This window comes from Artibeus jamaicensis, unplaced genomic scaffold, assembly GCF_021234435.1.
Source record: "Artibeus jamaicensis isolate MK-2021 breed Jamaican fruit bat unplaced genomic scaffold, CSHL_Jam_final contig_464, whole genome shotgun sequence".
Taxonomy (NCBI): domain Eukaryota; kingdom Metazoa; phylum Chordata; class Mammalia; order Chiroptera; family Phyllostomidae; genus Artibeus; species Artibeus jamaicensis.
The window spans coordinates 11,409,644-11,432,706 of record NW_026521842.1 but is presented as its reverse complement, the minus strand read 5'-3'; the positions used below and the strand labels follow the sequence as shown (position 1 = coordinate 11,432,706).

Sequence of the window (23,063 nt, the reverse complement as noted above, 5' to 3'; positions counted from 1 at the left end):
TACAAAAAGACTGTGTGATATCACTGCCTTACCACAAAGCAAACACTGCTTATTAAGATGGCCTGAAACATTAGTGAACAAATGTTGCTTTTGAAAAAAACTCTGTCAATTCTATATAAATACATTTGGCAGGAGATAAGTCGTGCAAGAAAAGACTCCATATGGCTGGGAAGATTACTTAAAATTATTGTTCAAACAATACTGTGGCTAAAATCCATCCCAAAACAAACCCACAGAGCTCCCCATAGGTCCCCACCATCAGAAGCGGATTACCACTGGGCCTCTCACCCCGTCTTTCTAATCCGCGTCTTGCTACTGTGCAATTTCTGTTTGGGGTTTCATGGTCCGATTTTTAAATTCTTGGACAACTATATAAAAGTTAAACACACAGCCACATGGAAATTTAACTAATATAGTTATCTGTGTTATTTAAATATCTATTTAATCTAGTGCAGAGAAGAGGAGTGTCTATGCAAAGGTTAAAAAATACAACACGCTTTTATAGCCCAAGGTTAGGTTTGCACAGGCAGAGTTAAATGAATGTCTAAAGCAAATTTGCATTTTTCAAGTTATATATTTGAACCTCCACTACCTTCTTTCATTTGTTACCTTTCTGGGGATTCCATCTATCTTAAACAGCACTTTTGATCAGAAGCATTGACCTTACGGGCTTTAATGATCTCATACCAACAATACAGGCACATAAAGTACAAATATAACCAGAAAGACATTTCCAGATGACTTACTAGGCAGGGCAGGAGAAGGCATTGCATACTTTGGGTTCAGTTGCTGGCTTGGTTCTTGCATTGCAGAATGAGGAATTGACTTGAGTATTTTGATCTCGTAAGCAAATGGCCTTTACACTTATGTAACCTAATAAGACATTAAAAGTCACAAACTAAAAATTACCGGTAACCAATCCAATTTCGTTTCCAAATTTAGCTTCTGACTTACCCGGGTTCTGATACCTCGTTTAAGCTACGGAATCCAATTACTGTGTGAGAAGGCCTCCTTTTGATAAAATCTGCAACTCATTTGATCCTATTTCCCCCCCAAGATAACAGCATGTGTTCTCACATCTTAATAATTTTCACATGTAGCTTCTTCATTGTCGAGACTGCCGTGGGCTCTAGAGCCACACAGAGACACATACAGGCTTTTGAGCACAGGGTAGCTGTACGGGGAACATCCCATCGACTTTAACTCACACTGCACACATCCAGTGGAAAGAATTCTTCAAAGAAAAACCATCGGTGAATCATGCGCAGAAGCTGTGACATTCTGCCTTTCCATGAAGCATCCTCTACTTCCATAAGAGTATGGTGCATAAATAAACGGAGAGAGGAGCTCACTGAACACGTACGTATTTGTACCTGTCAGCTAGGATTCTGGCTTTCTGTCTGTGTTAGCAACATCCCACACCTCACTTGCAATGTCATTTCAGGACTTCTCATCAGAGACATGAATTTTGTGAGCAGCTGTCTGTCAATTCCCTGAATAGGAATTCTACCTCCTCTCTGAATTGTTTATACTTACATGGCACTTTTCCTTAAAATCAATCTGAGAAGCAATGAAAAGTCACCTCTGCTATTACAGGTAGGTTGAAGTGGACTTGCCTTCAGGAGGCACCTAACAAAACCACACAGGGATTCCCTAATGTTAAGAGTTTACTGCCAGAGAACTTACTCACTTCTTCTCACATGCCTTGGACACAATGTGACCTGTGAGTCATGTGACTGGATTACTAAGTTGAGGTAAGAGGGAATCCCACAATGCACTTCTCCAGCATCCTCCCTTTGGCTGGATTCATTCCCTATAAATGGAAAATGATTGAATCTCCTTCCCAAGGACCTGTGCTCTCTCTCTGGAACACCAGGGAGTTACTGCAAATGATCTGAAAGAACCCCTGATATGGGAAAAACTGCTGTGCTCCAAAATTCAGTAAAAAAGCATAAAGATATGTCTGTAGCAATGATTTCCAACCAGTGTGCTACAAATTTTTTTTAAAACATGCAACACTAGACTATTTAATCAGGGTACTGACCTCCTTCCCTTAGATTGTCAAATAAAAAGACAACAGCCAACAGAACAACAGCTGTCTGGTGTGAGTGAAACAGGTACGTTTTAGAACGTACCTATTTTTTTTTTTGTCAGAATAGCAAAACAGTATATTTTTCGATGTGCCACAGAATTTGAGTAATTCATTTAGTGTTTGCCGGGATATGACACAGGCTGGAAACCATGGGTCTGTAGCATGGTATCTGTTCTGTAAGGAAAACAGGATGATACCGATGCATGTGTCCAAGTAGGTCAAACACATGCATTTTTTGTTTGCATAATATAATGATACAAAGTATTTCACATTGGCCAGTGATGATTAAGGGATTATGGGAGATTATTTTTCTTCTTTTAGCATATTGCCTTTAAAATGTTTATTGCTAATTGTATTACTTTTAAATTATGTAAGGTTTTAAAATGAAGTATTTCCTCATATTTTGTTAGAACAGGCCTTACAGACATAAGAATTTCTTCATTTTCTATACTCCTGCTCTGTCTCTGGCTCCAAGAGAGACAGAGATGTCTAAGTGGGATGGAGAGAGTTAGGGGACCCAATGTCACCAGGTGCTCTGGACATGAGGACAGGAGTGACCAACCTTCGTGCTTTATTTTCATGGGCCTCTTTAAGAGACTTTTGTTCCTCTTCCCAAGCATGACAAAATTTGCCTAACAAGCAAATGTGTGATGTTTTCGGATCTTGATAAAATGTCAGCCTCTACCTGCCGAGAGGATGACTGGTGTTTTTCCTTACAAGGGTTATTTCACAGGGTTATTTCTTACAGTTAATCCATTTCCCTTCGGAGGAATGCTGACCTCACCCCTGAGGAGATGGCGGGGCACTGTGCCCACCTACCAGAGCCGTCTGACGTCTGCATTGCGTGCATTCTCCCTTGTCATGGCCCTGCCTTCTCTAAGTCCCAGCGGGCGGTTTGCAACAACAGAGAAGTCAAGGCATGGGGAAACTAAACTGTGAGCTGCAACATTTTTTAAAATATACAAATATATATGTAGATATTCTTATATTTATAGACTTTTTACAGGGTCCAGCAGAAGTGATGCCCCGTATTTTATTATAAAATCTTTTAATACAAAATCATATGCATGTAATTCTGTAACCTAGCAATATCACACTTAAGCACACCACATGCCATTTTAGGTGAAACGTTCAAGTTATGACTATAAATTATTACACCCACATTATTACCCTACCAACCACACTCAAGCAGGCCTTACTTCTGCTGCACCCTGTGTATTTCCCCCAGAAGGTTCTGATGTGTGACTTTGAGTCCTGGTTGTGGCTGACTTGAGTTTTGTGAGAATCGCTTCCTTGCTACATAGGAAAATCCTCAAGTAGTGCAATAATATTTGCTTTTCAGAGTGATGGTTCCCATAAGAGACAGTTCTTTTGTTGCTTATTCAAACCATACAGTTTAAAGAGTCCTGGGGCGAAAGAACCTGTTTTGAGAAGAGACTTGGAGGATGGAGTAAAGAAATGAGCGCACCTCCCCCGCAGGAGGCAGAGCACGCGGACCGCACTGTGCTCCAGGCGTGGGCGTGTCTTTTCGTGGCCGGCTGCGTCCCATTCACGGCCTTGGGCAGGGCGTACTTCCAAGCTATCCCCGGGTTTTTGCCTTGCATCAGAACCTGCACAGCATAAGACACATCAGAGGTCAAGATACAGGTCAGACCCTGGAATTCCAGAGAGCTCGCTGCACATTTTAAAGATATTTGCATGACACTTTGACCTTAAAGTTGGTTCACATCACTGTCCCCAAGCCTGTTGACTTAAAGTTTCCCATGGAACTTTGCAATGTGCATTGCCACATCATCGAATCTGTGATGAAGATAAATGCTGCACAGGGAAACGTGACTTGACACTTGCCATAAGCCCACAGCCCTTAATGTGAGGCATAGGTGTAATAAAAAGGAATTGCATTAATAAACCAAACATTTTTTACATTATACTGAAGGAAAGAAGGTTACAATTGGAGTTCTTAACTAAAGAGAATGTGTCTATTCACTGTGTACCAGGGTGAGTAGCAGATTAAGACAAAAATAAATACGATCAGAAGTAGGGGTTGGTTTTATACACACACACAAAGGGCAAGGCCTTAGGATAAATCTGATCCTGACTACTATAAGATCTGACTACTAAAGGAGAGCAACCATTTACTGGCACATTCTAGGCACCTGGCACCCTGATGAATTTTTGCTAAGCATTATCTCAAAACATTCCTCCAACCACTTTAAAATATAGCTGACTATATTTCCATGGTAAAAAAAAAAAAAAACACCCAAACCTGAGAAGACCTTGTACAAGATCACACAGGTGACTATTGAATGAGCTTAAAGCAGAACTTCAGACCTCCAACAAAATGCATTTCAACACCATAATACATGTCCTTGTTTTGGGTGTGGAAAAACACCTCTCTTCCCGATTCTCTCTTTTCTTAACTACCCCTCTCCTCTCTCCTTTTGAGCTCAGTGCATGAATATAAATAGCTGCTTGTTTCTGCCCCAGAGTCTTACGGAAAATTCTTTACCACCAGAACTGGGCATCTATGCTCAACCAGCAAAGCAGACTCCCACTTAAAAATAGAACCCTCTGGCTCTATCTCTGTCTGGTGGGATCCCACCTCAATTAAAGTTGGGGGGTGGTGGCTGTTCAAGGACCTCTGTCATACCGGCCCACTCCTGAGGATGCTACTGAATGCCTTCCGCTTCGCCGCTAGCCTAAATATGCCCAGGAATATAAAGGCCTACTTGGAACACTCCATAGTGTGGACATCACTTGTTTAATAAAAACATGACAAAACAAATCTTGGGGCCTCCCAGAAACAACCGAATGTTCACAGATGGGTCTTTGCTCCCCGACCCCCATCGAACACACAAAATAAAAACAGCAAACAGGTATCGCCACTGAGAGAGAAAAATGCCAAATTCTCACCAATAAAAACCTTCTTAAACTTGAGGTCCTAAGGAGCTGTTTCATTCTGAGGATCTATTCAGTCTTTGCTTTTATTTTTGCAGCTAAATCATACAACTGTCCTTAGAACCATGTGTTTAATTATGCTAAACATTTCATACATTTTGAATAAATAGCATTCTTTCCTTATTTGATCCTTGAGATTTTTTTTGAAAGATTTTATTTATATACTTTTTTTAGAGAGGGGTAGGAAGGGAGAAAGAGAGAGAGAGAAACGTCAGTGTGGTTGCTTCTCATGTGCCCCCTACTGAGGACCTGGCCTGCAACCCAGACATGTGCCCTGACTGGGAATCAAACCAGAGACCCTTTGGTTCACAGGCCCGTGCTCAATCCACTGAGCCACACCAGCCAGGGCCTTATTTCAGAGTGTTGCAGTGTTTCTGTAAATGTCTTTGTGTGCTGTTAAGTAAACAGATACTTTAGAAATTTTTCCCCAAACAAACTAGACTTTTGAGGGAATTTTTACATCCAGAAGAATCTTGACGATCACTGATTTCTCAACTGAATTTCTCCTTCAGTTCAAGCAGTATCTCCAACGCAACACTTTGGGTTGCTATTTTCTTTATGTAGTAGGAATGCAGAAATCTTGTAGACCAGAAGATATTGCAGTTCACGCACCACACATACACATAGTTAAATACAAACGAACTGCATAGGAGTTGGAGTGAGCTAAGGCTCATGAGGCAGGGTGGCACTGCAATGCAGTGGAGTTACATCACACACATATAAGGAAGGGATGTTCAAGTGCAAGTGTGATACAGACATCCACTCACTTATCTCCTCTTCCTAGGACCACCCATTTCCCCCATTCAAACTAGATCCTGACTTCTCCTGCTGTAGGGGAAAGTGATCCCTGATGGAAATGCAAAGAAAATGAAACATTAGTTCTTGCTTTGGGGATGTTAAAGACTTATATTCTGGTGATTTAACAGTGGTTTAATACATCTTCAAAGGGCATTTAAATACATTCTGCTTTCATCTTTTAGACCAATTGTAGAACTTAAGCCATACGTGGCATGTGGTTCACTGTAAAATGTTTTTAAATGTTGCTGTGAATAGCAGGATGCATCGAAGAAAAAAATTAGATTGTGATGATCAAAGTGCCATCACTATTGAACAAACAGAACCATCAAGATGTCACAGTTCCCCAGGTATCCAGTAAAGCCAACTATAAAAAACCACCAAAATATCTTACTGTTAATAAAATAACTTAGACGTTCTCCCCACGTCCAACCTGTTCCTGCATCTGTCCGTCTCCGGTTACCCAGGATGCCCTGTCCTGACTCTGCGGTCAGTCCAGGTTGTCCTCATGCCCCGGACTCCACCTTCCGTTGCCTGCTCCAGGACGCCCTCCCTTTCTCGAGCCTTAAACTATCCTATTGATTGGACCATTCCCTTCACGTATCCAAATGTGCTATTATAGTTCTCATCTTAAGAAAAAATTTATCTCCATTTATCCCTGCAGCTCTCGTCCCACCTTTTTCCCTTTATAGCAAACATTCCTACAAGAGCTGCCTTTCCTCCACGTCGTCTCCATATCATTCCTCATCAGCCCACAATGCTTCTCCCCACCACGTCACTGAAAGGGCTGCTTCAAGAACACCTGGTGATGTTCAATAGGTGAATGGCCTTGTCTTACTCAACCAACCGGCAGTGTTGGACACAGTCGATCGCTTCCTCCTTCCTTGGTCACCAGAAGCCCATTTTCTCAGTTCTTTTCCTGACGCACTGACTTCATTTCTAGTCTCTCTTGCTGAATCCCTCTTATCTCCTAGCTATTCAGTATCAAAGTGATCTCCAGCCTCTTGACCCTGCTCTTTTCTATACTCACCTCTCTAGGTGATTGCACTTGGCCTGTGGATTTAAATCCAATCACCTTGTTGACCACCCACATCTGTAACACTGCACCAGTGCTTTCCGATAGAACTTTCTGCAATGGTGATAACATGCTGTGTTGTTCCACACAGGAGCCACAAGCCTATACTAGTGTGACTGAAGAGCAACACTTCACATTTTAATTCCTTAAGACGTAAACTCCTCCTTGCATGGGTAGTGGCTACCATACTGAACAATACAGCTACGGATGAAACCCATCTTCTGACTCCCTGTTCACACAGTCAATTGCCTACCTGGCCTCTGGACTTGAATGTTTAAAAGGTGTATCAGCATCCCACACTGAGTTCTGGATTTTCTCCCTAGGCTCATAATATGGCGACCCAGTCCTTCTTGACTGTTCAGGCCAAAGTTAAAAGCTGGAGGTGCTTTGGTCGCCTCCCATTTTCTCATCCTCCACAGCTACTCAACCAGGAAATGGTGTTATCTTTGCTTCCAACGTATCTCAAATCGGACCATGTGCCCCTTTGCCTATGGAGGCGGCTGCGCCCTTGTCACCTCTTCTGATGTCCATGGTCAGGGCACTCTGTACCAGAGGCCAGGCCTACTCTCCAGTGGGAGGCGGGGGATGAGGCACGTCCACACCACAACACAGTGACAGTGACTTACGAGGTTAAAGACAAAGTGCCATAAACCTGCACAGAAGAATCAAACGGCTGCTGTGAGATTGGGGGAGGGGACCACACACCCAAAGCAGCTTTGTGGCTGTCATTGAATTTCAGTGAACGATTTCAGCAAAAAAAAGCCACAAGACAACAACATAGAAGTTAAGTCTCCTTTGAGAATTTCTATTCCCCTCAAAAAGATGAACTTTTACACTGAGTTTCCCATAGGCTTTTTGCTCATAGCTTAAAAATCCCCTGAAAAGTAAAATGATTGAGCAAAAATTAACAAAGGTAGCAAACAATACTTAGTAACAGCAAGGCAACTAATCCACTTTGTATTATCAAGGTAATAACGAGTTTCCTTACCCAGCCAAAGCAAGAAGGGAAATAACTTACACAATTTACTGTAATCGTTCACAGGATTATGCAACTTTAAATTATTACCTCGTAAAATACATAGAGCTGGATATCGTTGTATTACTACTATAGTTTTATAGCCAAAGGCATAAAGAATACATTGTTTATAGTTTGTCGAACATATTCAATGAACGCATAAACGAAGAAAAGCCTCTCAACTTTTAGAAACTCGAATGACTCAAGGCCTGACTGTGACGTGCGGGCAGCTGCAAACCCGCCTGCAGCGTGGGTGCGTGGGCACGTATGCTGAGAGCGAGCATTTGTACGGACTAGCAGAAAGCCCGCTTAGGAATTTACCTTAGCAACCCCTCCTAAAATCCTTTCAAAAATAGTGATTATTTAAACACATAGATGCCAAGACCAAATATATAAAAGATGAACATTTGCCAACTGTACCAGGGTTTGCTTCTTGATGATAACTGAAGTGTATCTCTGTCCTTTTCTTTACCTCGTATTGAGCAGGAAAGTGACGGAGAACAGAATACACAGTGGTGATATAATCTCTTACAATCTCTTTACTCTTCCCTTTGGAAATAGACTGTCCATCTGGCGAATAGAATAGAGATTCTCAAAATGACTGCACTTCAACAAAAAAGTTAATCCTACAGTCAGGAATGGCCACGGAATTTCTGGGACCTGGGGCAAAAATGAAAATGCAAGGCCCCTTATTTAAACAATGATTAAGAATGTCAAGTCGGTGGCTTTTGCCAGGTGGTTCGGTTGGTTGGCGCACCCTCCCCGTACACCAAGGTTGCAGGTTTGATGTCTGATCAGGGCATAAACAAGAGTCGACCAATGAATGCGTAATAAATAAGTGAAACAACAGAGATGTTTTGTTAAACATCACTCTAAAATCAACAAAGTAAAGAAAAAAGGATTTCACGTTGGTGACAGCAAAGCTCTCTAGGCCCCGTGTGACCCTGCAGGGCCCACACCAGTGAAACCAGCCTGTCCAGGCTTAAGGTGCAGGCTTTCTCACCTGCAGCCGTTTTGAGACACCATTTAACAGTTTCCACATTCCAAATGGCCCCGTGCTCTAGCAACGCCTTCGCCCCCTCTTCCTGGAGGAAGACTATAGCCCCTAACGTACCTCAGAATGACCATGACCATCACCCCCACAACAGACAGTCTGTCCCACCAGAACCCGGGAGGCAGGAGGACTGGGGATGAAGTACAATGACCACAGGGCTGAGACTCTCACTGCCTCTGAGAATGCTGAGGAACACATCTGGGACAGTACATAATCTGAAAATAATTCCCATCACATCTATTTTAGAGCATTTTCAGTGACCCTGTCAGGAGCAGTCAGAAACTTTTCTTAGCACTGGTAGAAAAGACAAATGCCCTGCAGGTCCCGAGAATGCCACAGGGCCCTCCGCAGCCTCTGTCCATGGCACAACGTCGCAGGGATGCCGTCTCGAGCCACTCCACGCGGCATGTCAGGCTGTACAGCCGTGCTGTTCAACGCACAAATTTGGAAAGACCGCCAGCGATTCAGTCTACTTAACTGGTCTTAGTCCAGAGAATTTTCCAGCCAACTGGCATTAGGTCTCTAATTTACAGCTGGCAGGCAACCTCCCTAAGTGCTTCCAGGTCCTCAGTAGAACTGTTTAATGTCTACCTTTAACACACGAGCCACCTGACTTCAGACACAACACTCAGCAGCTTTGACCACAGGGTGCAGAGTTATAAAATTTACAGCTTCTTAAGTTGGAAAACCACAGACGGGGGCTGGACTCTACCAACGGCCCTCTGAACGGCAGGGGTGCGGTTTCTGCTTTGGGCACACGGAGTTAAAACAAAGGCTACATTGAGTAATCTTGGGTGAGCAGCCTTCTCTCTTTTGTTCTCATGTTTAATTTTTAGTGTTAAAACTACAAATGACTTCAACCAGCTTTCTATTCGTTTCATTATTTAGGCTTTTTTTTTTTTTTTAAGTGATTGTCCTAATTCTCCCATGGAAATCAAAGAGTTATGGACAGGCTGGAAAGACTGGCTTTTTATTTAATGCATGCTGGAAAGCTTGTTTCTTGTCTGCAGTAATGTATTTGATGGCTTACAAAATACTAATAGCAGAACTTACTGCATGCCAGGCAAAGTATTGCACATGCATGATCTCATTTAAATTTGATAACATTATGAAGAAGATACAGTGCTATTAATATCAGTACATGAATAAACCAACACAAAGGCTCCCAGAGCTAGTAAACAGAAGCACTGGACTCGAGTCTCTAATATTGCCTGACTCCAAAACTCAACATCTTTTAACTCTCATGACATTGCCTCCCAGCTATGAAACACAGTGTCTAGGATTCTAACTTAAAATTCTAAAAACTGTAACAACTATCGAAAAGATTTTTAAAAGATTTTATTTATTTTTAGAGAGAGGGAGAGGGAAGGATAAAGAGAGATGGAAACATCAATGTGTGGTTGCCTCTCACATGCCCCCTACTGGAGACCTGGCCTGCAATCCAGGCATGTGCCCTGACTGGGAATCGAACTGGCGACCCTTTGCTTTGCAGGTCAGCACTCAATCCACTGAGCCACACCAGCCAGGGCAACTATTGAAAAGATTTTATTACTAGGACTCAATAGCATGCTATATGCCATTTACAGGGTTCAAACCCTCAATGTTTGATTTCTGGAACATGCTAATATGTGATCTAAACATCCATGATTTTTAATCTCCTAAATCCATTTTCCCCTGTGTTTATTTAGATGTGTTATTTAACCACAGTTTCAATAACTGAGACTCTATACACTTTATAGAGTGGCCCTTCCTGAGAAGTCACAAATGACACCGAATGTGGCCTAACGCTCCAGAAGTGGGTACACTTATGTGGTACGGATGCATGTTTGTGTATGTTCCTGGATTTTTTGGAAACCCTCATGATATGAGAGTCCGTTGTCTTTGCCGCCTTCTTGTTGTTGCAAAGTTTGCAGAACATGACCAGGTATCATTGCCACTATTATGTGTGAGCGAGTTGGATCTGACACAAGGCAGCGCCACGGAGACCCTGACACGGGTGTGCAAACACGTCTGTTAGGCAGCTTCAAAGGTGCGGTTGACACACTGAGCCCCGACTGCAGTTCTAATTCAACTCATCAACATTCCTCAGAGTTCAGTGAAGAGAAAGAGTGTCCTCCCACCCGTCACAGAAATATTTGCCATGAATTTACTGAGGCCTATGCTTCCAATAGCAAATGGCACTCTCCAGACAAATGACGTGGCACCTCTGAATTGTCCCCTGGAGTCTGGGTTTTACATCATCTGTTCTGCATTAATCCTCCATTTGGTCTCTGCCTCTTCTGTGTCTTGTGTTCACTTGGTCCAGGCCGTTTGGCTAATCTCCGTTCCCTTGCACCGAGTTTATCTGGAAGCTCATCTTCACTCATTTCAGCTCCCTTCCCTGGGGGGAACTTGGACAGCAGGGTCACAGGGAAGGAGCTAAATGACAAGGTGATGCCCCGTCAGCGGGGCTCACACACTGTCATCTCGCTGATCTATGTGCCCGTCCACCTGGTCCCCCGCCATTCCATCATCTCCTTTTGCCAAAGAGTGGAGGAAGTTGTTTATTATAGTAATTTTCTTTACATGTCTTTTTTCTGCCTTGAAATGGGCCTGTGGTTAACCTATTTCTCATGCTGTCATTACAAAGGCTGCCGTCCTTTGTGGCTTCGGGACTTCCCCTGGGTACACTATCAATTGAGAAGGGGGTTCAAAGAGTGAAACACCCCTTTGGCCACTTAAAAGAGAGGGGGGAAAATCTTTAACATAAAGCGTTTATTTTTAGGACTTAAAAAAAGGAATGTTGTAAAAACACAGGTGATCATATTTCAGTCTTAGAATAGCAACCTGTGTTATCATGTCATCCCAAGTCACCGTCCATCACACAGAGATGAAGTTAGTTTATAATGAAACACTCAGGATGGATTTCCTCACCTGCCTTCCAGTGGCGTGACAGTTGGGTAGAGTGTGTGACTCATCTATTGTTTTGTGTGTGTGTGTGTGTGTGCGCGTGTAAGACAGAAACAGGGAGAGAGAGAGAATCGGATGGAGAAGGGGGGGAGAGGAAGTGGAAGGAGAGGAAGAATGTGGGAGAAGAAGAATGGGAAGGCAGGAGATGGGTGAGGACGCGGGGAGGAGAGGGCACAGCCAGCACCACGGCTCATCTTACCTCATCTGAGTGGACACCTTAGTTGATCGAGAAAAGAAGAGAATGTAAGTGCTTTTAGTTATTATTGTCAAGACCCTCTAAATTACACATTCAACAGGCCTTTCACATGATGCTTAAACAAAGAGTCAGTGACCTTACATGACCTCCATCCAGTCTCAAAATGGAAAGAATGAAGTTTTCAGCCCCACTCGAAGGCCCAGGACAAATATGTAGACCTCAGATTAAATCATTATTTTGCAATAAGGCATGGACACATTTAAACTCTGACCTTCAATTTTCACATTTCTGCCGCTTCAAAATGTAAGTCCTTACGCAACACACACACTCAGCGGGAGGTGTGGAAGTTACATAGATACAGTTTCCTTGGTCTTCCCAAACCCGATGCAATAGACAACGCAGTGGTGTACACCTGATATCCTGAAGACTATGGAACTGTAAGTTGACTTTGAACCCTTTCAGACAACTGACAAATTCCTTAGACTTTATTCCAGGCTTATGCTGTGTGGAATGAATTGCATACAATAAATATGCAAAAATTATCTAGTTTATAATAACTGTATCTGCAGTGACCTCAGAGCGTACATGATTGCCAAATCAAAATTGACTTGTTTGGGTGCTGGGGTGTGCATGTGCATGAGTAGATGTTCCCTGGGCAATGCAGAAATGTAATATAGGGTCATGAAAATTAGCTCCTTTTCTCCAGCTCATTTACACATATATGCATTTCAAAATAAGAAGTTGATTGATGGATTAAATAATGCCTAAAAATTTTAAGATCTCAGGCAATCGTATAAATCTTTGATTATCCTTATGAATGTCCCTTGGCCACTGATATTCAGTTTGACACGCACCTCTTGCGAATGTTGAAGCACATGAGCCAGGGTCCCAAGGACAAGGGATGTTTGTAAGGGAGTGCGTTTTAAAAACCGGGCGGGCACACGCCTCAGTGATAAAAGTAAAGGTCTGTTTTCCATTTAAACTGCGCTTCTCTATGAAGACATTCTGTGAAGCATTGACATATAAAAATAACCAGAAGCAGAAGACTCTTTTATTTGGTGTCAGGCCACACACTTCCTTCTTGGGGCTAACTGACAGCAGTCGATTATTCTCGGGGTTGCCTTACCCTGCCTCCTCCCGCTAGAAAATGATCTGAAATACACAAAAGGACCTGGGAAACCCACCACCCTGGGAGGGCAGACTGAGTCTCCTGCAAACCAACTGGTCAGCAACTTCTTCTGTGTAAATTATTCACTTCGGGAGAGGCAAGCATTTTCGCAACCATACTGATTCCTCAAATGCAATTTAGGAGATCAGATTTCAATACTTTAAATGCTGTTCCCTGTACTCAACTTTAAACTCTAGCCAGTTCTAAGACTAGTCCTAGAAGATGATGAAATCCAGTGGTTTTTTAAGTGCGTTTTTTAGAAGTCTGGGCCTTGCAGAGAGCTCCAGACTACAGCTGTGGTCGGGACAGAGGGAAAATGTAGAGGAAGAAGAGGCTGGCCTTGGGCCTGTCACTCCCGACTGTGGTCAGAGAAACTCTCCTCTCATTTATCACCTCTTCGTACGATTTTTCAATCTGGAGAGAAGATTTTGCTTTTTAAGTGTATAAGTGAATTTTATCATTGGGTGTCCTTCATCCAACAAATACAGGCAAACCTCAGTTCTCGAATGTCTTGGTTCTCAAACATTTTGGTTCTCGACAAAGTTGTTCATGGAAAAATAATCTCCATGGTCTAACAAAGCTTTGGGGCTCGATTCCCCAACTTGACAGCCCTTTTGTGCTGATACCTGCGTGATCAGTCACGTGTCTCTCAGGTGATTCAGTTTTCAAACAAATCACTTCTCAAACAATCTTCTGGAACAAAGTAAGTTCGAGAACTGAGATTCCATTGTATTTTTGTTGTTGTTGTTTTTTGAGCATCTACGATGTTCTGGGTACTATGCCAGCCCTGGAAGCTGCCAAGATGAGTAAGTCTTCCTGCTAATGTAGGGCTTCAGGTGCTATTAAATTGCTTAAAGACAGTGCTATAGGACTGCGTGGAAAACGGCAGTTTAGCACTAGTTTAGGGAATGACTTCACAAATGAGAAAGCTGGGATCCAGGAAGTTTAAGTGACGCATGCAGAGTGGCACAGATAGTGACCCATACTGCCAACTCTGCCAACAGATGCTCCCTGGTCTGGCCCACACTGCTTCCGAACAGAATGGGATCCACACACCAAAGCTCACTCTTCACATCCTTTGAACACTTGTGATGTGATTTATGTCTTCACCACTCTGTATTCCCAGGGTCTAATACAAGGGACCCCCAAAATGTTTAATTTTTTTCAGACATTGAGAGGAGTTAAGGAGAAGAAAATTACTTTGAAGGTAGTTACCTAAATCAATATACACCAACATGGCTGGAGATGAGAACTAGCCAGAAGATATTGGAAGACCTGATTAATATGCATAAACGATATAAAAATAGGGACATTACATTATCCCTCCAATGCCAGCATCATGTGCTTTGGCGGGCATGCCCTTCTGCTGCTGTTTACACTATAATAAGAGCTCAGTGAACATGCAGATATTTTAAGTGGCCGAGAGAGAGTGCTTTTTTTCCACAGACGTATACTTTCTGTGGACAGAACAGCAGTTTTTATTTTGGTAGGTTCCCACACTTTGATTTTCAGCATCCCACAGGATTGTAAAACACATTCAACATTTTTATATTGGAGTGAACATATTTTTGGCTCTAAAAGTATTCATTTTGGTTCAATTCATAGCTGTATGGAAAAGCGTATGAACTTGAACTTCCTTTAAAGTATATAGCCATGGATTACTTGGATACCGATATGTAATCTAGCTTTGAAAAAATGTAATTTACTGCTGACACTGATTTTAACTTTTTAAAAATCACTGTGTTATATCGATTTAGGAGAGGACTGAGTACATGTAAAAAAAAAAAAAAAAAAACTGGCCTGGAATTTGATGTTCTCCTGAGAGGAATAAAGTATAATTTAGATATTAAAGTCATTAACCCCAATATTTCTAAAAGATAAAATAGACATAATACAAGGTCCCTGGATTTGATTTTTCTAAGCTCCAAACATATTTGCAAATTTTGAATGAAACCATAACTCCTTTAAAAATACAAGTAATTCACGTCCAATTAATCACACAGTTCCCTCTAGGTCACTTTCAGACAGGCCACATTCCTAGGACATTAATTTAAGCCTTCATTGATTCTGTAAGTAGAACCAGCACATAAAGTGCGGCTTTGTAAAGCAATAGCTAAGCCAATATGATGCTATTCCATTGCAGTGAAACTATGATTTTTGTATTTAATAGAGATATTATAGTTCTTACTTCTATTCAAATGGTAGTAAAATTATTTTAAAAACTATATTTACATATCCAGTTGAACCTAGGGAAGATTTAAAAAATAATTTTATTTAGATCTATCCAATATTTTCTTCTTATATTTTAACATTTTTTTTTCCTTTCTCAAGGTGCTGCCTGTATTTACAGAGAGATGGATGAACTTGACCAATTTTAGAGAACTCCATCACCAACTGAGATCATCCTTCTATTTCTCAAAAAGAGCTCCTAAACATCAGAACAAATTTTGGACCAAGTGAACAACCCAAAGATTTCACTGTGGTCAAGGCTAAATAATGCAGATGAGTAAGATATGGAGCTATGCTTACATTATGCAAAACACAAAGACATTCTCAGCTGGAGGCTGGTGCAATGTTCCATGACAAGGTGTCAACTATCTGGTTAATTTGGTCAACACAGACAGTGCCAGGGGATATTTCAGGCTCTGAGTGAAGATGAAAGCAAGGAGGAACTCAGCTATTCCGCTTCGCACTTTCAATCATTCTTGTCTTACTCTTTGTGGTTTTCCTATAGAAGATATACGTTTCATGGCAAACCGGAAATTACCAATAGTACTGGCAACACCTTCTGGAATGGCTTTGTGTTTATGAACAAAACTGAAGAAACAACAAAAAATGGCTGCTTGTCACGAAGGAGTAAAACACACATTTCTGATGAGGAATGATCTGCGCGTGGGTCTGACTGCCCATGGTGGAGGCTGTGAGTGGTGCCTCACTCACTTCCTGATCCACATTATTCCGCAGCCACAAAACGTGCTGCACGTACATTTGCTCAGAGATGGATCAAAGTCCTCTTGGCAACACTAATGAAGCCATGTTTCCCTAAAACATACACCTTGCAAGCTAAATAAATATACCTCCCTAAAGAAAACAGACCTTTTCTAAAGAGAAGAAAAGGATGTTAGTGGCTTAGAAACTGGATAGAAAAGAAATAGAATACATCTGCACATCTAAAACTAAGGTTTGAAAAAACAGTCTAGGAATCCTTAAGCAGAGAGTTTGATTCCTGTGTCTTAGGATTAATGAAAGTGTAATTTCAGGGGCTGGATTCAGAGTTGAGTTCCAACCACCATAACATAGTCCAGTTTGATCTGGGGTTCCTGTGCTCACTGTCTGGAAGACCTGAGAGGGTGGGAAGAGTATTTGGTAATGATGGCTTCTCTCAGAGTCAGTGTTGTTACATCGTTGAGGGACCTTCTGTCTGTGTGGGAGAGGGAATAGGACCTAGTACCTCAAGTTCATAAGGTACTGGGAAGTTGACTCATGGTCAAGATCCAGGGCCTAGCCCTGGCTGGTGTGACTCAGCTGGTTGGAGTGTCATCCCACAACCAAAAGGCTGCAGACTCAGTTCCCAGTCAGGGCACACACCTAGGCTGCAGGTCCCATCCCCCGTCAGGGCACTTACAGAAGGCAGCCAATCAATGTTTCTCTCTCTTATCAATTTTTTCCTCTCTCTCTCCCTCCCCCCCCCAAAAAAAAGTGATGAAAAATGTCCTTGGATGAAGATTTTTAAAAAAGAGCTCTAGGGCTTAGGTTGCAAACTTAAATACTGTACCTACTAGGGCCTGAAGTTTTTTTTTCTTAAAAGAAGTAAAAAATCTGTATTTTTAAATATAAGAAATCATCTTATATTAAAGCATTGATCCATTTTGTTTTAATATGCAGATCTGGGAGCTTGATTTGGCTTGTGATTAGCAGTTTGCTAGCCATGGTCTGAGGTTTAGATGAAAAAATACGTATGTGATATTCTTGGGAGGCAAAATGATGCTCATGGTTACAAACATTACATGCCAAGTACTCTGTTAGCACTGAACTTACCTCAGGTTATCCTCACAATGGCCCCAATGGTTGCCCAGTATTCCCTGCCCATTTTACAAGTGTGGGTATTAAGTGGCGCAGAGGTTAAGAAACCTGCCCATGTTTAGAGCTAGCTAAGCGTCCATATGCTTGACCATACTATATGTACAATATCTGACTTAGAATCCAAAGTTACAGGTGGTCATTTTTTTAACTCTCCTCTACTCATTCTCTTTAGTAAATGTTTGAGGCTAATGCCTTAATAATAATAATATTAGTAATAATAACAGTTATTGTTATTGAGTTAAGCTAATGTTTCCTTGAGTTGAGAAGAGCAGTAGGCACAGACCGAGTGTATATCTCAAACTCCGAGGCAGAAACATTGGGCCACAGTTCAGCGCTGCTTTTCCTTAGCTGTGTGAGTTAGGCAAATCTTTTAAGCTCCCGTCACACTTCATTGCTGATTTTTCTGGCAAGTTAGTGAGACAGGTTTTCTATCCCAGTTTTGTGGGTGAGAAACTGAAGCTCAAACGACCAGTGCAGGTGCCCGGTTCTGTAGGTCCTCAGTGAGAGGGAGCCAGTGTGACTTCCATACCCCCTGAGGCAAATCCCTGGCCTCTGAAAGCAAGTGACCAGCCCCGTCCTGCAAACTAAACATCAGGAGGACCAAAGAAAACGCACATGGTAACAACCTGCAAAGTTGTGGGCACGTATGTTGGCTGTTTCCATGATCATTATTACCTATTATTTCCTTTTCTTACCTGTAAGAAAATGGTGACCTGCAGGAGAAAGGTGGTTTGCTATGATTAAAACTTTCTTGGCACTCAAGCAAGTGCTATTATATCACTCTACCTCCTGGGTCAATCAACCTACGTGGTGAATTGCTAGAATGAACTATCCAAATGGCAGACGCAGACAAACTGGAACAATATAAAAAGTATTTCTAATCTATCTCCTCCTGAGCACTCAGGACAGCCAAGGTAATGGTGAAAGGTTGGCAAGTAAACATGCAAATCACACACTCTCTGGGAGACCCGTTGGATTCCTGCCCTTTTCCCCCAACTAGAGTTGCTCTCTTTTCCCCTGTGCAGTCTGAAATTGGGCCTGTTAGGAAACACGAACTGGAAGGATCGGCGCTCTCCAAACTAGCTCAGATTGGGATCACCATCACGAACTGAGCAAGAGGCACTGAGAACTGAGTGAACAGAACGAGCTTACTTCAAAGACCAGCGTCTCATTAGTGGGTCCCGGAGTGTACAGACGTTCGGGGCGGTTAAAGGCACGCTGGTACTCAAACACGGTCCCCGCGAAGAGGAACTCCCCAGGCCAGTCGATGCTCCAGCCCCCCGTTAGGTAGTACTTCTGATGGAGGCTTCGGACCGCGAGGTAACTGGAGGACATCTGCAGTTCCTGGACTTCGATGCTCCGGGCCCCCGCCGGAATGGTGACTACCGGATAGTACTCTGAATGGAAACGAGAGGACATCTCTGTTTTCCACTGAAGGTGACTAGGAGTGCCCAGAGACCTATAGTGGCCATTTTTAGAGTGAGGTTTTCGAAGGAATTAACTGACATTCCTTTCTACTCTTATGAACTGAAAATGATAAATTATCTCCTTTCCCAAGGGGCAGAACATGAGACAGAGAAATCTAGGTCACTTTCCCAGGCACTTGTGTGAGGACAGAGGCTACACGTCAAGGCCAGGAAACTCAAGAACACTTTTTCTTTTTCATCTATCTACAAGAAAATCATAGCCATGTATTCTCACAGTGCTATTCAAAAAACAGAGCTCGAAATTTAATCTTACTCAAGATGCTGAGATAATTGCTTCAAATATCCATCTAACACTGCGAGGGTGTATTATCCAAGTTTCATAATAAGCTCTTTGTTTAAGAAACGAATGTGGGGCGTGTGCCAGTCTGGATAGTGTGTTAAAACTGTCTGGTAGGAGAGCATGCGTGTAACACATCTGCGAGATGTGTGTATTGACAGGGCTTTTTATCTTAAAAAACCTACCTCTCCTCCTTCGCTCTTGTGGAAGTGCCAAAAGCCATCATTTTCCATGAGCCAGGTGAGCCAGGTAAAGGCTTGACCACCTTTAGCATCACCTGAACATGTTCAGTAGCTACAGGTGTGTCCCACCATGGTAACAATGAACAGCAGCATCTCTTACCATTTGCTTTATGCTGGTTGAGGTACAGGCCTTTATAAAACTTGCAAGTCGAATTATCACCTTTGCAAACACCACAGGCATCAGAAACTGCTTTAGACCCAAGTTCATGATCGCATCCCACTGGCTGTGACAAAGGCCAAAAAATCAAGAAAAATCACAAGTCAGAGAAGCCAGTGACTAAGAATAACCGAGAGGTCCATGGTTTTCTGTACTTATAGAACATGAGGAAGGAGGCTCAGCTTCATGGTTAAAACACAGTGTCAAGTTCAGCTGACTCAGGGTTCCAATCCTTCCTCTGTCATTACTAGATGAATGTCTAGGCAGTTATGTAACTTATGTAGGCTTAGACTCTTTGTCTGTAAAACTGCAATACAGAGTCTCTCTTGCTAACAATGGCAGATGAGCTTATTTGGGTCAGCTCCACCGCTGAAACATAAAATGCTGGAGAAAACACACACACACACACACACACACACACACACACACACACACACACACCCCCAAGAGATCAAAGATTCCACAATCCAATTAAAAAAGAAAGTGGATACCCAATAGAAAGAAAACTAACAGAAATAAACAGTAGTACTTGTGAGGCTCTAATCATAGTACATGTACTTAGTGAATACACAATAAACATTTACTGCTATTATATACATTCATATGTAATTTTTACAACTACTATGCAAAGTAGGCTATATCAGGATCTCCATTCTATTACACAAAGATGGAGCAAAAAGGAAACTAAAAACCCAGACTAGGGCCACACAGCAAGTAGGTGGGCAACCTGGAGACAGTGCTCACGCCCAGGTTGAAGATGTTGCCCTTTGTCCCCACGCCACCTGCTTTTCTGCAGACAGTATCTCTCCCACACTTCTCACATCTGCATTTGATATAAAGAAACACAAAACATGCTCAGACATCCCAAAGTAGAAAGGTTCTCTTACTTCACAAATCCCATCAATACAAACATCATTTTTGTTTGGGGAGCAAGGAGTTCCGTCTTTCACCTTGCTGGACATTGCAAAAAAAAATTCGAAGTTCTCAGCCTTGCAGTATAGTCTACATCGGTCTTCCTCTAGAAGCAAAGGGATCAAGACAGGACGTGGTCAAGAGGAATCACAGGAAAATGACATGACCCCCAGAAAGATGAATTAAATTTATTTAGAATGGAAAGTGTTATTTACAGTTTCGTGTGTGTGGCATGTTTGTGCATGTGTGCTTATGTATATTGCTTTTAAAAATAGGAATGCCATTTCGTAATCCATATAAAGCTGCTTCAACATTAATATCTAAGAATTTTATTTCTCTGATCCTTAATAACAGCTGCAATACACACATGGGTTGTATAGTTACTCTCCTTGGACAGTAAATATTTGAAACTTCATAGGCATCATGGTCTGCTGTTGCCAATGTATAAATGAAGGAGTGTTTAAAGTTCCAATAAAACTATATATTTATATTTATATTTTAATTCCATTATTCAATTACAGTTGACATTCGGTATTATTTTATAATAGTTTCAGCTGTTCTGAATAGTGATTAAATGATTACATAATTTACAAAGTAACCCCACAATTTTTCAGGTACACACCTGCCCTCATACACGGTTGTCACAACATTGTTAACTGTATTCCCTCTGCAGAACCCTCCACTCCCATAACTACTTTGTAAGTACCAGTGTGTGCTTCTTATTTTCTTCCCCCTTGTCACCCAGCTCCCAACCCCCTTCCTCTCTAGCAATTAGTTTGTTCTCTGTATCCGTGTTTCTGTGTTGTTTGTTCATCTAGTTTTTTTCTTTAGATTCCACATACAAGTGAAATCATATGGTATTTATCCTTCTCCAATAAAACTTTGTTTTTTAAAAAAGTAAGACAGATTTGGCCCACAGGCCATAGTTTGCTGACCAGTGATTTAGGACATGGCTTACTATAGATATTTATTCGATCGGTTAAGAGGAAAAAATTAAGCATTTTGGAAAAAAAGGCATATATTCAATAATGTGCATAAAACATACAGAGAAGAATCATATCATGAAAGGGAAGAGGAAGCAAATGAACTGAAACTAAAGGCTAAAAAAATGAACTTTCATTGACCATTAAGTTTCTGGTAACACAGGCAGAGAGAAAACAGTATTATACTTATAGAGCTCTTGTTATCAGAAAGAAGTTATTGTGCTAGACTCTCAAATATGAAGAGCTCTCCTAGGCCAGCAACTCCAGATGGCATTTCTCACGAGACCTGAAGCGAGCAGTATTGTGATCGGCCCAACCACAGACTTACAATGAATGTGCGAACAATTTGCAAACAGTTGTGCTTCACAAAACCCCTCGATAAAGGACAACGCCAAAAATGAGAAAAAAGTTCAATTATTGTGACCCAAATATGCAGATGTGTAGATGGATTAATTTTTTCTCCCACCTAGGAACTTTTAAAATAGCAGCTTTATTTAACACCTGCTATTTTTTGCATATGAGATTAGGGAGCTGGAAGCAACAAGTTTTAGAAAATTCCATTTTTCCAGCACAGCTTCTTGAGAAAGTTATAAATTAATCCATGGGAAACACCGGAGAAGAAAAAAGCTCACAACTGTAAGATAAAGATGATCTATGGATATGAATAAAGACCAAGATGATCTACGCATAACCCATCCCTTGTTTCTCCCAAACTGCATGAAAGTCACAAGCGCTTCAACCGTGGTTGGTCTGAGTCTAAAGGAGGAGAGGGAGGGACAGGAATGCCTTCACTGTTCTGCCTCCCCGCTGGGCTCTGAGAGCCCACGGCTGTGGACTCTGTTTTACTCATGTAGCCTGCTCTACGCCGGGCAGGGAATCTGCCACGCAGTCAGTGCTCAGTAGACATCTGTTGAGTGAATGAATGAAACGGCATGCTCCTTGCTTAGTAGAAACTCCAATAAAATTGGTGAAAGAACTTTGCAGCCAAAAAACATTTTACACGTTATAAAATGCATATGTATTCAAGATGGGGCCTGTTTAAAGGATGATCCTAATCTATTGACAGATTCCATAAACACTCTATTTGTATTTTCTTTTTTTTTAAGGTTTTATTTATTTAATTTTAGAGAGAGGAGAAGGTGAGGAGAAAGAGAGGGAGAAAGCCCTGGCTAGTGTAGCTCAGTGGATTGAGTGTGGGCCTGTGAACCAGAGTATCGCGGTTTGGTTCCCAGTCAGGGCACATGCCTGGGTTGCAGGCCAGTTCCTAGCAGGGGACACATGAGAGGCAACCATACATGGATGTTTCTTTCCCTATCTCCTTCCCTTCCCCTCTAAAAATAAATAAATGAAATCTTTTTTTAAATTCTTAAAAAAAAAAAAGAGGGAGAGAAACATCCATGTGTGGTTGCCCCTCATGTAGCCCCCACTGGGGACAAAGCCCACAACCAAGGCATGTGCCCTGAGTGGGAATCAAACCAGTGACCTTTCAGTTCACAGCCCGTGCTCAATCCACTGAGCTACACCAGCCAGGGCCATAAACACTACGTTTGAATGAAAGATATGGGAAAGGCCAGGGAATACCTAAGAAGACAAAGCAAAGAGCAGAAGGGGGAAATGAAG

General features: G+C 42.0%; 1 protein-coding gene across 1 annotated transcript in view; it reads right to left on the bottom strand.

Moving 5' to 3' along the window:
• ADAMTS18 (ADAM metallopeptidase with thrombospondin type 1 motif 18) overlaps positions 1 to 23,063 on the bottom strand; it is a 128,152-nt gene that overhangs the window by 12,265 nt on the left and 92,824 nt on the right. Inside the window, exons 14-18 of the mRNA XM_037144730.2 lie at positions 20,436 to 20,566; positions 19,492 to 19,615; positions 18,538 to 18,782; positions 3,561 to 3,702; positions 747 to 873 (exon numbers count right to left, since the gene is read on the bottom strand). Of these exons, the coding sequence (XP_037000625.2) occupies positions 747 to 873; positions 3,561 to 3,702; positions 18,538 to 18,782; positions 19,492 to 19,615; positions 20,436 to 20,566 (769 nt within the window). The remainder of the gene's footprint in view (positions 1 to 746; positions 874 to 3,560; positions 3,703 to 18,537; positions 18,783 to 19,491; positions 19,616 to 20,435; positions 20,567 to 23,063) is intronic.